The sequence below is a fragment of the Coprinopsis cinerea genome (assembly GCF_000182895.1).
Source record: "Coprinopsis cinerea okayama7#130 chromosome 12 map unlocalized cont3.12, whole genome shotgun sequence".
Classification (NCBI taxonomy): domain Eukaryota; kingdom Fungi; phylum Basidiomycota; class Agaricomycetes; order Agaricales; family Psathyrellaceae; genus Coprinopsis; species Coprinopsis cinerea.
The window spans coordinates 414,966-429,806 of NW_003307533.1; the positions used below are offsets into that span (position 1 = coordinate 414,966).

At 53.7% G+C, this 14,841-nt stretch overlaps 1 protein-coding gene across 1 annotated transcript; it reads left to right on the forward strand.

Moving 5' to 3' along the window:
- Positions 1 to 12,532: 12,532 nt before the first annotated feature.
- Positions 12,533 to 14,153, forward strand: CC1G_15392 (hypothetical protein; the record flags this gene model as incomplete). The annotated part of the gene is made up of 5 exons (XM_002910068.1): positions 12,533 to 12,539; positions 12,911 to 13,346; positions 13,405 to 13,691; positions 13,749 to 14,058; positions 14,111 to 14,153. The coding sequence occupies 5 exons, from the start codon at positions 12,533 to 12,535 to the stop codon at positions 14,151 to 14,153; spliced, it is 1,083 nt and encodes a 360-aa protein (XP_002910114.1).
- Between the last annotated feature and the right edge of the window lie 688 nt (positions 14,154 to 14,841).

Sequence of the window (14,841 nt, forward strand, 5' to 3'; positions counted from 1 at the left end):
GTCACAAGGCTGCGCGAAGGCTGCGCGAAGAACGAAGAAACAATAACGGAGTGAGTAACGAGGCAGTGCACAGAATGGAGAGAACATAAGACGTAGGGCGAAGGGCATAACGAGGCAGTGTTCCATGGGAGAAAGTGTCCGTGTCGAGAATAAGGGCAAAAATGAGAATAAAGAAAAGGTGATAAGAGCGATGAAAGCGATAAGATAAGATAAGGAAAAATAGGGGCTCGTACTTGCTGTTCACGACATTACCCCCCTTCTAAGCTTCATCGTCCTCAATGATCACTGGCAGGCGTCGTCCAAGCTCCCAGTCGAAGTCGGTAGGTGGTGTGTCCGTGAAGTTCTCAAGCGAGCGCCAAGGGAGAGAAGCGAAGGTGGTGGCTGAGATGCGGCGGGGTGCAGAGGGGTGACGTTGATGGAACTCCTTGACGGCGTCGGGGGCATGCTCCAAGTTCTCTTCTGGTTCCCAAGTATCCTCTGTCGATCTGTAGCCCTTCCAACTGACCAGGTACTCCAGCCTGCGGTTCTTCCCTCGTCCTTTCCAACGACTGTCGAGGATGTCGTGAACCTCGTATTCAAGCTCCCCCTCCAGTTCAACAGGCTCAGGCGGAGGTGGCAGAATGCCATTGACATCATTGCCTTTCCAGGGGGAGAGCTTGTCAACGTGGAACACAGGATGAATGCGGGAAAGGGATGGGGGAAGTTCAAGACGATAGTCGAGGTCGCCAATTCGTTCGATGATCTTGTAAGGGCCGAGTTGGAGGTCGCCAAGTTTCCGAGTAGGAACTTTGATCTGGATGTCCTTAGCGTTGAGCCAGACGTAGTCTCCAACCTTGAACTGGTGAGCTGATCGCTTGCCGGATTCGTACAAGTCCTTCTGTTGCGCTTTCTCAAGGCGTAAGGCGGCTTCGGCATCCTTGCGGACTTCTTGAAGCTGTTGGATGCGTTCATCGACGGGGCGGATGTCAGTTCGTTTACCGACAGGGATGTTGAAGTGAGGGATGTAGCCGTAGAGGACTTCAAAGGGTGATCGGTCGTGGGCAGAGTGGATTCGGGAGTTGATAACGAATTCGGCCATAGGAAGGTGTTTGTCCCAATCATCTTGTCGGCGGCTGACGTAGAGGCGGAGATACTTCTCGACTTCTTGGTTGGCTCGTTCAGTCTGTCCGTTGGCCTGAGGGTGATAGGCAGTGGTGAGGTTGGACTCGATACCTAGACGCTTGAGGAGGGTGCGCATGACCTTGGAGGCAAACTGAGGACCGCGATCGCTGATGAACCGGAGTGGGAGGCCGTGGAGGCGAAAGACTTCTCGGTAATAGATGTCGGCGACACCTTCGGTGGTGATGTCGGAAGTGCAGGGAAGGGCGTGGAGGAGCTTGCTGTAGTGGTCGACAAAGACGATGATGGCATCATGTCCATTGGCATCAGGAAGCTGGGTAATAAGGTCGACTCCAACGGTCTCCCAGGGGCCATCGGGTACCTCCAAGGGCTGAGTCGAGGCGCGGGGGTGCTGGGCGTGTTTCTTCCGGGCACAGATGTCGCAACCTTCCACATACTTCTTGACAAAGGCTCGCATGGTCGGCCACCAGTACTGTCGTTCAACTCGTTCGAGGGTTCCGTGTACGCCAGGATGTCCAGAGGTAGGATCGTCGTGGCACTGTTTGAGAACGTCGCGTCGAAGTTCATCGTCTGGGGGAACGTAGACTCGACCCTTGTAGTACACAAGGCCGTTATCCTCCTCCCATTCAGCGAGACCAGAGGTGAGACGACGGGGACCTGTCTTGCGGAGTTGGGCGAGTCCATCCAGGACCTGGGATTCTCGGGCGCTGGCCTGCCGGATACGGTCCTCCAAGGGGTTGACGACCATGCTCGAGGCGGCGAGCTTGGCAAACAGCTCGGGTTTGAGTACCACCTGTTGTTTGTTGTCCTCAGCGTCGGAGACCTGGTGAATATCGAGGCGGGAGAGGGCGTCGGCTTGGGTGTTGGATTTTCCAGGGCGATGGGTGAGCGAGAACCGGAAGCGGGAAAGGTAGAGGGCCCAACGAGCTTGTCGACGGCTGAGGTCTTGTGCGGTGCGCCAGTATTCGAGGTTGGAATGGTCGGTGACGATCTCGAATGGTTCGGGGAGTCCTTCCAGGAAGTGGCGCCAGTCCTTGAGAGCCTCGATAATGGCCAGCATCTCCCGGTCGTAGATCTCGTAGTTCCGTTCGGCGGGCTGCATGGAGGCGGACCGGAATGCAACGGGGTGCCAGAGGCCGTCGTCCTGCTTCTGGAGGAGGGCTCCTCCAGTGGCAAAGCCGGAGGCGTCGACTTCAATGCGAGTGGGGCGATCAGGGTCCCAGAGTGCCAGGATGGGGGCAGACGTGAAGGTGTTGCGGAGGGTGTCGAAAGCCTGCTGCTGAGGTTCGTTCCATTGCCAGGGGACGTTCTTCTTGGTGAGGTCATTGAGCGGCCGGGCGATGGTGGCGAAATCCTTGATGAAACGTCGGTAGAAGTTGGCGAACCCGAGGAAACCACGAACGGCGCGGAGGTTGCGGGGAACTGGCCAGTTGCGGACGGCTTCGACTTTGGCGGGGTCCATGCTGACTTCGCCCTCACGGATGATCAGCCCGAGGTATTCGATCTCCTGACGTTCGAACTCGCACTTCTCTGGCCGGAGATACAGATCGTGCTTCTTGAGGCGATGCAGAACTTCGTGTACAACTTGTCGGTGCTCGTCAAGTGTAGCCGTGAAGATAAGGATGTCGTCCAGATATACCGCAACCTTTCCTCCAGCAATGAGGTCCGAGAAGATCGAGTTCATGAGAGCTTGGAATGTCGCCGGGGAGTTGGTTAGGCCGAAGAACATGACAAGTGGTTCGTAGAGTCCCTGGTTGGTGGCAAACGCAGCCTTCCACTCATCTCCTTCCTTAATCCGGATGTTGTTGTAACCCCAGCGAACATCGAATTTCGTGAAGTACTTGGCACCGCGGAGTCGGTTGATGATGTCGGAGACGAGGGGGAGGGGGTAGCGGTTCTTGACGGTGATCTCGTTGAGCTTGCGGTAGTCCTGAACGAAGCGGAGCTTGCCATCCTTCTTCTTGACGAAGAAGACCGGGGAGGAGAGGGGAGACTTGGAGGGTCGAATGTACCCCTTCTTGAGATTCTCGTCGAGGAACCGATTAAGCTCTTCTTGCTCGTTCTGAGACATGGGGTAAACCTTGGTGCGCATGGTAGCCGGGGCTCCGGGGATCAGATCGATGGCGTGGTCCCAGGGTTTGTGTTCGGGTAGGCGATGCGACTCGGACTCGGAGAAGACGGAGGCGTGTTGGCGGTACTGCGGGGGAACCATCTCCTCGAAAGTTTTCTGGGGTTTGGCTTTCTGAGATTTCTCGGCAATTTGTTGGGAGTAAGTGAATCCTGCAGCGCACCAAAGTTCGTCACCCGTTTCCTCGATCAACCCTGCTCGTAGCCATTTCCTGCGAGTAGTTCGGTTGGCACGGATACGGCAAAGGGGCGGTTCGGCTTGCTCTGGTTCCGGTTCGGGAGCGAGACCGGAGTTAGGCGTGGTAGGCACAGGGGGAGGGTCATCCGGGGCATCAATCTGTTCGAGAATAGCGTCACCCGAGGGCACCCCTCGACTGGGAGGGTGCGCGTCCTCATCTGGAATCTCCTCGATTGTGACGCTAGAGACTTTGGAGGGGACCTGGAGGGTGCCGTTGCGCCAGTCAATGGTGGGATTGGTCTTTCGAAGCCAAGGGAGCCCGAGGATGATGTCCTCCCCTCCAAGATCGGCGATAAGGAAGTCGGTCCATTCGGAGTGACCATCAACTGTGAGTTCTAGCCGTGCGAAATGTGTGATGTTGCCGGACTGGTTAGGGGTACCGTCGATGTTGAGGAGTCGGATAGGATGGCGGAGGGGAAAGGTGGTGATGTTGTGTCGATCGACAAAGGGTCTATCCAGGAACTTGCCTGTCGCCCCACAGTCGATCATGGCCGCGGAGTTGGTACTGCGATTTCTGCCTCTGAGCCTCACGTTCACGCGAAAGTGTGACGAACGGGGGTTTATTTCGCGAATCGAGCTAATAGTACATGAGCGGATGGAGTCATATTCAGAAATGGCGTACGGAGGAGCAAAGGGTGCCTGCGTTGCGGCAGGGACGGGCACCCGTTTCAAAAACCCTGGTGGAGCCTCTGGAGTTGAGCCAGGATGTCGAGTTGTTGTTGTTGAGTGGCAGAGAGGGAGGCGAGGCTTGGGGTGGGGGCAGAAGGCGTGGCAGGAGTGGTGGCGGCAACGGTGGCAGTGGCAGCAGGGGCGGGTTCGTCAAAGAGGGAGAAGGGTGCTTCCTGGGTAGCGGCGACACGGCGACGCGGAGGTCGAGAGAGCCCTCGTCCAGGTGGGAATCCCATGTACTTGTCCTGGCAGACGGTGGCAGCATGTCCCATACGCTGGCAGTAGTTGCAGCGTAACGCCCCATGATTCCCATCCTTCTTGTTGTGACCGGTGGATCCACAGCCGAAGCATCGACCGCGCATGGCATTGAGGAAGTCCTGGTAGGTCTTGCCACTAGGGCCAGGTCGGGTAGCATCGATCTCCATTGCGTACGGATCACGAGCGGGGGCAGGAGTGGGAGCGGGAGCGTACTGGGCCAGGGAGGTGCGGGACGAGTTGGGGTTCATGTTCCGCATGACGAACTCGTTTTTGATGGCTTGAGCGACAAGTTCCTCCAAGTTGGCAGGTTCCTTGATGAGATTGCTGAGGGCGAGCCAGAGAAGGTGTTCCTGGGAGAGCTTCCTCTTGAAGCGAGCCATTCCGTCCGAATCGGATAAATTGGTGCGCGAAAAGATGTCGACGAAGCGAGAGGCGAAGTCGGCTACAGTCCCTCGACCAAGAGTGAGCTGCTCAAGCTCCTGGAGGGCAGCCTGGGCGTCGTTGGCAGGTTTGGAAGCGTTGCTTGAACTCGGTGAGGAAGTTAGCCCACTTTCCCCCAGCGAAGGGCCATGGCTTGGTGCTGTCGGCGTCATGATCGGCAATCTGCTGAAGGAAGCGAGATGCCCATCGGCCGGCTTCTCCATGCATGTACGAGAGGGCCGTGGAGATCCATTCCTTGTCATCTCGAGTGCCATCGTCCTTCTTCAACTGGGGTTGGTGTCCGGCCCAGTTGGTAAAGAACTGGAGGAAGCGTCGGGCATCTTCAGCCTTGCCGTGGAAGGGCTCAGGCGCCTTGACCGGGCTCTTGCTAGAGGAGGTCTTGGCGGCTGTGAGGTGGCTGACCAGGGTAGAGATGGCGGTGGTGAGCTGGTTTTGCTGTTCCTGGAGTTTTGCGAGATCGGCGGCGGACATCGTGAAGTCGTCGGTGGTTTGGGAAGTGGAAGAGGGTAGAGTAGTTGGTTGGGTGGAAGTGGGAGGTTTCTGTTCTGAGCTTGGAGCGTCAGATGTATCCTCCAACTGCCGAGAGGTGTAGAGAGGGGGATGGACCGGGCGGGAGATGAAAGAGGCGGGGTTTGTTGGTGTAGAGCGACCGGAGGAGCTGAGGCGTTGTGCGGAGATGAGGGGTGCGGATGCGGCTAAAGCGGAGTGGAGGGTATTGAACGGTGGGAGGATGTTTTCCTGTTCAGGGGATGCTGATCGGACGCTAAGGGACTGGACGACTTCTTCTTCGTCTTCCTCGTCGTCGTCGTCTTCCTCGTCTTCTTCTTCGGGGTCGGTGTCGGGATCTGGAAGCTTGAATGAACCGACTTTGGCAGCGGGGGAGGTGTTTGCGGAACGGTAAGCTTGGTACGGGGTTTCTGGAGATTCGGCGGCGGTGGGTTGCGTTTCAGAGGGCGGAGTCCTGGGGTTGTTGCGGGCGAATTCTTCAACTGCTTGCTGATTAACGGGGGACGGTGATTCGGCGTTTAACTTGAGAGAGTTGATATAGACCCAGTCGTGTACGGAAGGTTCGTGGTAACGGTTGGGGCAGGGCTGTTCGGAGCAGGCAGTCCAACGGTTGAGGCTTGGTAGATGGACGTCTAGGACGATGGGGTGACCGTCGCTGACCCGAACGACGAAGTGCGGCTTAAACAGACAGGAGGTGTCTTCCGGTGCGGCGGAAATCTTGACGGAGTGCGGGGACCAGAGTTGCCAGAGAGGGACCTGATCGGCAGGTCAACCAGAAGCCAGGGATGCGGATGATGCAGGAGTCAACGATCGGCGTTGCCGGTGCACGAAGGTAGCTTGACCTAATGTCGCGAAGAGCGAACACTAAACCAAACCAAAGACCAGAAGAGCAGAGCGGATGAGAGCGGAGAGCGAGATAGAGCGATGAGCGACGAATGCAGATGAGTGCTGAAGCAGTGTATTGACGAAGAGGTCAAGCTGAGGAAATACAGAGGGATCTACCTAGCTTATATACCTATTCTACAGTCTACATAGCCGCGATGAGTCAAGGTGACGAACGGATGGCGAGACACAAAAGAACAATAAGGAGAGTCACAAGGCTGCGCGAAGGCTGCGCGAAGAACTGTCAGCAACTAACTACTTGATCTGTCGTTCAAGCAATCAATAGCTGCACTAGAAAAGACTTGGCGAAGAGCGATAGGATTCAGTAAAGACTAGAGTGTTGTAGCTAGGAATAGACCAGCTAAAGACTGAGGAAACTACGCTTACAAGTCTACTCTCTATATATACTACTTGAGTGTGTATGTACTTGTTTGGTCCATGGTCTGTGCGCGCGCAGTGTTTTGTTCAGCTGGCGGGGTACGGTTCCATGACTCATCACGTGTCTGAGTCACGTGACATCCTATGTTACTAACTACAAGTCTTGGCAAGAAAAGGAAAAGAAAGGTCTGATTCATGACATCACCCCCCCCTTAAGGTTCACGTCCTCGTGAACGTCATTGCATCTAGGGACACCACCCTTTTCGGCACTTTGGGAGGTTTTCCGGCATTGGTTCGGCAGTCCCTTTGGGTCGACGGTTTGGGGAATAGGGAGGCCTTAAACTTCCCAGCGGTCCAGTCGAAGATTCTTCCGGAAGGTTCGGTGAAGTTCTCGTAGGGTATGAATCGGAGTTTCTTGGTGATCCGCCGAGGTGCGGAGGAATTCTCTCGATGAAACTTTTCTACGAGTTCGGGAGAATTCTTCAGGTTGGAGGCATCTTCCCACGTCCTCTCCTCCTTGGGGTATCCCTTCCAGTTCACCAGGTACTGTAGTTTTCCCTTGTAGAGTCTGGAGTCGTCGATGGATTCGACTTCATACTCTACTTCTCCGTCTACTAGCTCGGGAGGAGGAGGTGGAGGTTTCTTCTGAGAGGGAAAATGGGGTTCGTGGTATGGAGTGAGGAGTGACTCGTTAAACACCGGGTGTATGGCCTTCCAAGTCTTGGGGATGGCGAGTTCGTAGGCAGAAGCTCCGACCTTCTTGGTGATCTTAAAGGGTCCATATCTCCGATCGTCAAGCTTCTTGGCTGGCCGCTGCGTATTGATGTTGGTTGCCTCAAGGTACACCATGTCGCCCACTTGGTAGGGGCCTGGAGGGTTTTCGTTTCCGATCATAGTAATGTTTCATAGTCTCGGCAGCTTGTTTTAAGGCTGCTTCGGCCTCCTTGCGGATGTCTTTAATCTCGGTAACAAAGTCCTCTGCAGCCTGATTCCGTATTGGGCCTCTTGGTTCGCCTCCCTTGTATGGGTGTTGTCCGTAATTCAGGTAGAACGGACTGTACCCGGTTGACTGGTGGATCTTGTCGTTGTAGGAGAATTGGGCCAGAGGGAGCCAATCAGCCCAGTCGTCTTGTCTTTGGTTGATGAAGATCCGTAAGTACTGCTCTATCTCCTGATTGATCCGTTCCGTCTGACCATCAGTCTGGGGGTGGAATGCCGTGGAGGGGTTTCCTTCAATGCCGAGGAGTTTCATCAGATCCTTCATGAAGTTCGAGACAAATTGTGGGCCTCGGTCGCTGATTACTTTTCGGGGGAGTCCGTGGTGTTTGAACACGTAATCCCGGAAGTGCTTCGCTGCACCTAGCGACGAGAGCTCCACGTTGGTGGGAATTGCCTCTATCTTCTTTGAGAACCTGTCGACCACTACCATGATGGCGTCGAATCCTTTCGACTCTGGGAGGGGCCCGATTAGATCTACCGACACTATCTCCCATGGGAGAGAGGGGACCTCGTTTGGCTGTAGTGGCGCAGCCGGGACGGTTCGACGGGGTTTAGTCCGTTGACACATGCCACATCCATCGATATAGGTTCGGATGTCTGCTTGGATTCGGGGCCACCAGTAGTTCCGAGTGATCAGTTCCTGGGTACGATATCGACCAGGGTGTCCCGATACTGGGGAGTCATGATGGAATCTAATGATGTCCTCCCGGAGTCCCTTATCCTTTGGCACGTACACTCTTCCCTTGAACGTCACGAGGTGTTCGTCGGATTCAATCCAGTCTGGGTCCTTCTGCAGTAGAGCCTTGGCCACCGCTTTGTCCCTTCTTCTCCAAGAGCGCTTGACCCGTTCCAAAAAGTTGGCATCTGGTCCTGAGATGCCCACTTCGACCCTTCTGAAGAGTTCTTCCTTCAAGAGGATCACGTCTTCGTTATCGTTGGCTCCTCGATCGTGATCGGCTCGTCGTGAGAGGAGGTCAGCCTTGGTCATCTGTTTTCCAGGCTTGTGGTGAAGGGTGAAGTGGTACTGTTGCATCTCGGTGAGCCAGCGAGCTTGGCGGCGATTCAACTTCTGGGGTTTTCGGAAATACCCGAGATTCTTGTGATCGGAGTGGATCTCGAAGACGTGTTTAGCTCCAAGGAGGTACTGTCTCCAATCTGAGAGTGCACGCATGATGGCGAGCATCTCCTTGTCGTAAATCTCGTAATTCCGCTCAGTCGGGTTCAGGGCATGGGAGATGAAGGCTACCGGTTTCCACTTCCCATCAGGCTGTTGTTGGGAGAGGACTGCCCCAGTTGCGAACTCGGATGCATCAGCCTCAACACGGAACTTCCCAGTGTCATTGGGAATAGCGAGGACGGGTGCAGAGCAGATTCGATCCTTAACTGCTTGGAAGGCTGCTTCTTGCGCTTGTCCCCAATTCCATTCCTTGTTCCCGGTTAGTTCCGTCGAGTGGCCTAGCAATCTCTCCATATCCTTTGATGAACCGTCGATAGAAGTTGGCAAACCCAAGGAACTGTTGAACTTCGCGTTTCGATCGTGGAGTGGGCCAGTCTCTGACAGCATCGACTTTAGCTGGGTCCATGCGTACTTGGTTGTGGGAGACAATGACGCCGAGATATTCCACTTCTTTGGCTTCGAAAACGCACTTCTCCGGTTTGAGGTAAAGTTTGTGCTCGGCAAACTTCCTCAGGACCCTTCGGACCATTTCCCGATGTTCCTCCAATGTTTCCGTGAAGATAAGGACGTCATCCATGTATATGATGACTTTTCCGGTGTTGATTTCCTCTCGGAATATGGCGTTCATCATGGTTTGGAACGTTGCGGGAGAGTTTGTGAGTCCAAAGAACATCACCAGAGGTTCATACAGTCCCCTGTTGGTTCGGAACGCCGCTTTCCACTCGTCTCCCTCTTTGATACGGACATTGTTGAAGCCCCAACGGACATCTAGTTTGGTGAAGTACCGCTGCCTTTCTGAGTTTGTCTACTAACTCTTGGATCAATGGGCTAGGGGGTATCGAATTCTTCACAGTGATGTCGTTAAGCCTTCTGTAGTCCTGGGACTGGTCGGAGGGAGCCGTCCTTCTTTTTCACAAAGAAGAACGGAGAGGCCATGGGGGATTTAGATGGACGGATCCTCCCTGACTGCAGGTTTTCTTCCAAGAAAGGCATCAAGTGCTTGTTGCTCTTCAGGGTTCAGCGGGTAGATCTTGCAGTCCATGGTCTCTGCTCCAGGGATGAGTTCAATTGCATTGGTCCCAGGGCTCGCCTTGGAGGTAGTTCATCGAAGGACTGCTTCGAGAACACAAATTTGAAGTCGTGGTAATGTGACGGTACCAGTTCTTCAAATGTTTTGGCTTTTTCCTCCTTGGCTTTCCTTTCAGCAATTCTTCCGGATGTCGTCTGGAATGCCCGTAGTCGGATCTCGTGTTGAATGTCTACCACGAGAATGTGTTCCCCATCCCTCGAGGTCCTCGTATTCGATTTCCTCTGATTTCAGGGTCTGATCCCGACAAGTGGGGTACATTCTATGGGACACCGGTTGAACTCTATCGTACCAGTCCTCCAATCAATAGAGGGGTTATGCCGTTTTAGCCATTCGAACCCGATGAAGACGTCCGTTTTCCCCTAGTTCGGTTACTCCGAATTCCAATCTCTCAATGTGGTCTCGGATCTTGACGTGGAGTTCGACACATTCGGAGATAGCTCCTCCTGCGTTTTCCGTACCATCAGCATTATAGACAGGGATGGGGATGGGGAGCTTTCTTGTTCGGATATTGTTTCGTCGGACAAAGTCCCTGTCTATACAGCTTCCGGTGCAACCACTATCTAAGAGTCCAGAAGTTCGGAAGCTTCGCTTGTCGTCTAGGGTGCTCATCACCATGTCCAGATCCAGCTGGTTGCCCTTATGGCCACGAATAAAATCGTTTGGGTCGAGCCATCTCCTTTAGGGCCTCTACCACTGGTCCCGTCCAATAGCTGTCTGAGCTGGGATATCTTTTCGTCCGTGACCTCTTGCCTTTTTTTGGGATGTACCCAAGACATCAGGATTCCTCTTGCCATCGAGGGTTCTGAGTCGTCAAGTCGTTGGGCTACCCATTCTGCGGAACCCGGTTCCACTTTCTTTCCGTAAAATCGCGCATTGTCCCTTTTCGATCGTGCGTAAACATCATGTGATTCGAGTTCTGGCATATGTACATATGGGGATCGAACAAAGGTACTCCTATCGACCGGCAAGTCTGCGCTCACTCCCGGTCCGTGTAAAAATCCTCGAGTTGTTTCTTCAGCGCGGCACGTTCGTCCTCCGTGAGGGCTCTGATGTCGATGGTTCTGGTGTTAAACTTCTGGGTCTTGTTGGGACAGTCTCGGCTAATATGTCCCTTCTGGTGGCAGGTGAAGCAGAGACCCTGTCGTCGGTGCGCATCAATGTCCATAGCGTTCGGGTCGGCGGGGCGAGGGGGAGGTGGAGTAGGAAGTGGATTGGGCAGCGGGTCGGAAGGAAGGGAAAGAAGGGCCTTGGTGGAGGAGCGCTAGTTGCCTTGGGAGCTAGGTTTTTCCGTTTTGAATCTAGCCTTCTCCCGTTTACGAAATTCGGTACTGGCGATCGAGGTTAGCAGCTCGCTCCATCCATCCGGCAAGGGTCGTGGGGAGGTTCTCCTGGTCGTGGCACTTGTCCAACAGCCTGCCGTTTAGCCCTCGCTTGTATTCCTCGATGAGTGCTACTTCGTTGTATCCAGAACGAGTCATATATGATCGGAACTCGGTGTTGTAAGCCTCACAGGAGCGATCTCCCATCTCGATGGTTTGGATGGCTAGGATCGCTTCTGCTCGGGAGTTCTGGACCTGGAAGTGGGCGAGGAAGGCCTTGGCGAAGCCCTTCCAGTCATCGTAAGCGAGGGTGTCAGCGATGATCTCAGCCCGTTGAGAATTTGCCCATGCAGATGCCATGCCGTTGGTGCCTCCTTTGATTTTGGAGAGAGCATAGGAGATTTGTCGTAGTTCATCTGCTTCTCCGATATGCTTGAAGTAGAGGACACAGGCGTCGAGGAAGGCTTGGGCATCTTCCGGTTTCCCGTCGTAGGTCTTCGGGTGGGTCCGGTTTGGTTTTGGGCTTGTCGGCTCGTTGGGCTAGGGCCTCGGAGACCTGGGTGCTGGCAGCGGCTGACTGGGCCAACGCCTCTGAAGCTTGGGCAAGGGCTGGCTGGTAGCCGGAAACGGCAGCCACTAGGTTTGCCACGCTATCGGCAAGGCTTCCCAGGGCTTGGTACATGTAGTCCCAAGCGGAGACCTGCTGACCTTGGACCTGGGTCTGGTCAGGCTGGAGGAGTTGAGGGGCGGGTTGGCCGTCGTTGGCAGGGGGTATTTGTAGGGGGGAGGGGTGGGTGGACATGGTATCGTAAAAAGAATAATGGGCTCGTGGGCAAGAGAAAGAAAAAGGTAAGGTAAGAAAAGCTAGACTATCTCCCGGTTGTCACTGTGTTAGCCACACAGAGGGGAGCTACACTATGTGCTTTGGACCTAAGTTCCGCAGCTCTCTTGGTTGCTGCCTTCCTACAGAAGGGGCGTCGCCAAGGATAACCTACTGAAAGGGGAAAGAGAAAAGGAACTATGTAAGGGAGTAAGTAGCGTGAGTGGGGGTTGCCTTGTTAGGGCGGAGGGCGATGAGAGACTCGAGGGTGCCGGGGATAGACACAGTCGAGAAGGGGCAGTCTTTAGCTAATGTCAGCAACTAACTACTTGATCTGTCGTTCTAAGCAATCAATAGCTGCACTAGAAAAGACTTGGCGAAGAGCGATAGGATTCAGTAAAGACTAGAGTGTTGTAGCTAGGAATAGACCAGCTAAAGACTGAGGAAACTACGCTTACAAGTCTACTCTCTATATATACTACTTGAGTTGTATGTACTTGTTTGGTCCATGGTCTGTGCGCGCGCAGTGTTTTGTTCAGCTGGCGGGGTACGGTTCCATGACTCATCACGTGTCTGAGTCACGTGACATCCTATGTTACTAACTACAAGTCTCGGCAAGAAAAGGAAAAGAAAGGTCTGATTCATGACAAGAACGAAGAAAACAATAACGGAGTAACGAGGCAGTGCAAGAATGGAGAGAACAATAAGACGTAGGGCGAAGGGCATAACGAGGCAGTGTTCCATGGGAGAAAGTGTCCGTGTCGAGAATAAGGGCAAAAATGAGAATAAAGAAAAGGTGATAAGAGCGATGAAAGCGATAAGATAAGATAAGGAAAAATAGGGGCTCGTACTTGCTGTTCACGACAACAACTATGGCTCCCTCTAGTCCTCCCATTGCTCCAGTATCGGTCGTCGTACAAGAATACCCCGACACAACCGCACACCCCGCTTCCCGGCGTCGACCCAATTTATAATGTCGTCGAATCCATCGCTGCCACCTTAAGGCACACCGCCAGTGTCTTGCGAGAACTGGCACGGGTTACCTTTGACGATGATGTCGATAATTCGACTCTGGCTAGACGCTCCGGCGAGATTCGTGAATATCTGAGGTCGCACTTCCCGGATATCAAGTTCGTCGCCTGCGCCGACCCCAAGACCCACGCCTGGCACAAACGCGGCGGGGAGGCCGCATTCCAAGTCCGAGATAGGCGCAACGTAAAACACACAATCTTCGTCAACTTCTCCCTTTACGGCTCCCTCAACCACGCCCTTACCTGCCGTGCGCCATGTGGGGACATACACGATAATCCCAACTATAAACAGTGCGTTTTACGGTTCCCCTTCAGCAAGCCTTAGATTGTACTAACCAAGGCCACCTAGTTTTCTCTCCTTCCTCCTCCATGTCTGTCTTTTGCACGAGTTAGGGCATATAGTCCGCACTGTCTTTGCCTCCAGGCCGACTCCTCCCAGATATTCTTTATTATCGGACACATCCACGGGAGAAGCAGGATTCCACGTGGAGAGAGGCGTTTTAGGCGGGGCCGTTGTAGTTGGTTATCACACCGAAAGCGCTGACAAGTCGTTCGTCCTCGAGTGGGAAAATGCTGTATGCGTTGGCTTTTGTCAACCGGACGGTGAGATCCGATGGCTCTCATGGGCCCAACGTGGTATGTGTCTCTCTAGACCCTCAATTTTATGGACATGGGTCTGATTATCATACGCAGAACATCCCCTTTGGGCCATCTTCAGAAGAGGAGCCATCTACCGCGTGATTCAGCATGTAGGATCACTCCCCACCGAGATGAATGATTATCCTCTGGATACGGTGGCGCGTTTGAGCTCTATTAACTCAACTTCAACATCCGGTGATCCTTGCGGCAGCGTTGGCGACAAGCCCGAAAGCACCATATACCCTGTTGAACCCGTGTCTCCTTCCCCCGGTATTCATCCAACATCCTCAACTACATCGTTGCTGTGTTTGCCCAGCTCTGCGACCCTCACAACTGGGCTTTTGGGCCTGCCAGGTGAAGACAGGTGTGTTCTCCTACATATTATCTTACCGAAGCATGTTCTGATTTTAGGATAGGGAAATTTTTGTTGACTATAGGTCTACTCCGGACGTGATATAAACTAGTTCTACATCACTTTTGGGGGAGACAGGGCTCCTTTGATGGGAAACGAAACGACGCTTTAATATGTGCACCTTTCTTTTAAATTCTCCTCCTCATCTGTCGTCTGTGCCTAGGGCTGCCTAGGGCAATTTGAATCGTTCTATTTGTATGCTACAGGCTTTATACATATCAGCTGTCTTGTGCACTTGACAAGCGAGATTAGTGGAGACAGTCGGAATACGAGTCTATGTTGGTCATAGTTCTAGCGATCAAGATTCAACGCGTTTCAACCGCTGCCATGGCCAACGACCACTGAGACGACGGAAACCCTCGTTGGGGCGGACGCAACGAAGTCCCTGTCGAACCATGTCGACAGTCAGTACTGTCATCGCACCATACCTCGGCCACCCCCATCTTTCGGCCACTTTTCCAGATCTCCTCAAAGTCGGTCAATTTCTTTCAAAATTTCTGTAGATACGGCCTATCCTGTACGTATTAATGATGAAAGTGAGTTTTATTTGAGCGAAATCGAGGAGGAAGTGAGGTTTCTGGAGGAGGGGTAAATGTCACGCTTTGTCACGCCTGGCCGAAGGAGCCGCTGATAACAGGACGAAATTGTGGGAACATCTTAGACTCGCAACCAGTACTTTACGCTGGGACCTTTGTTTGCTGTATGTTTGTCGTCAGCCTCATCAGAACAAACATC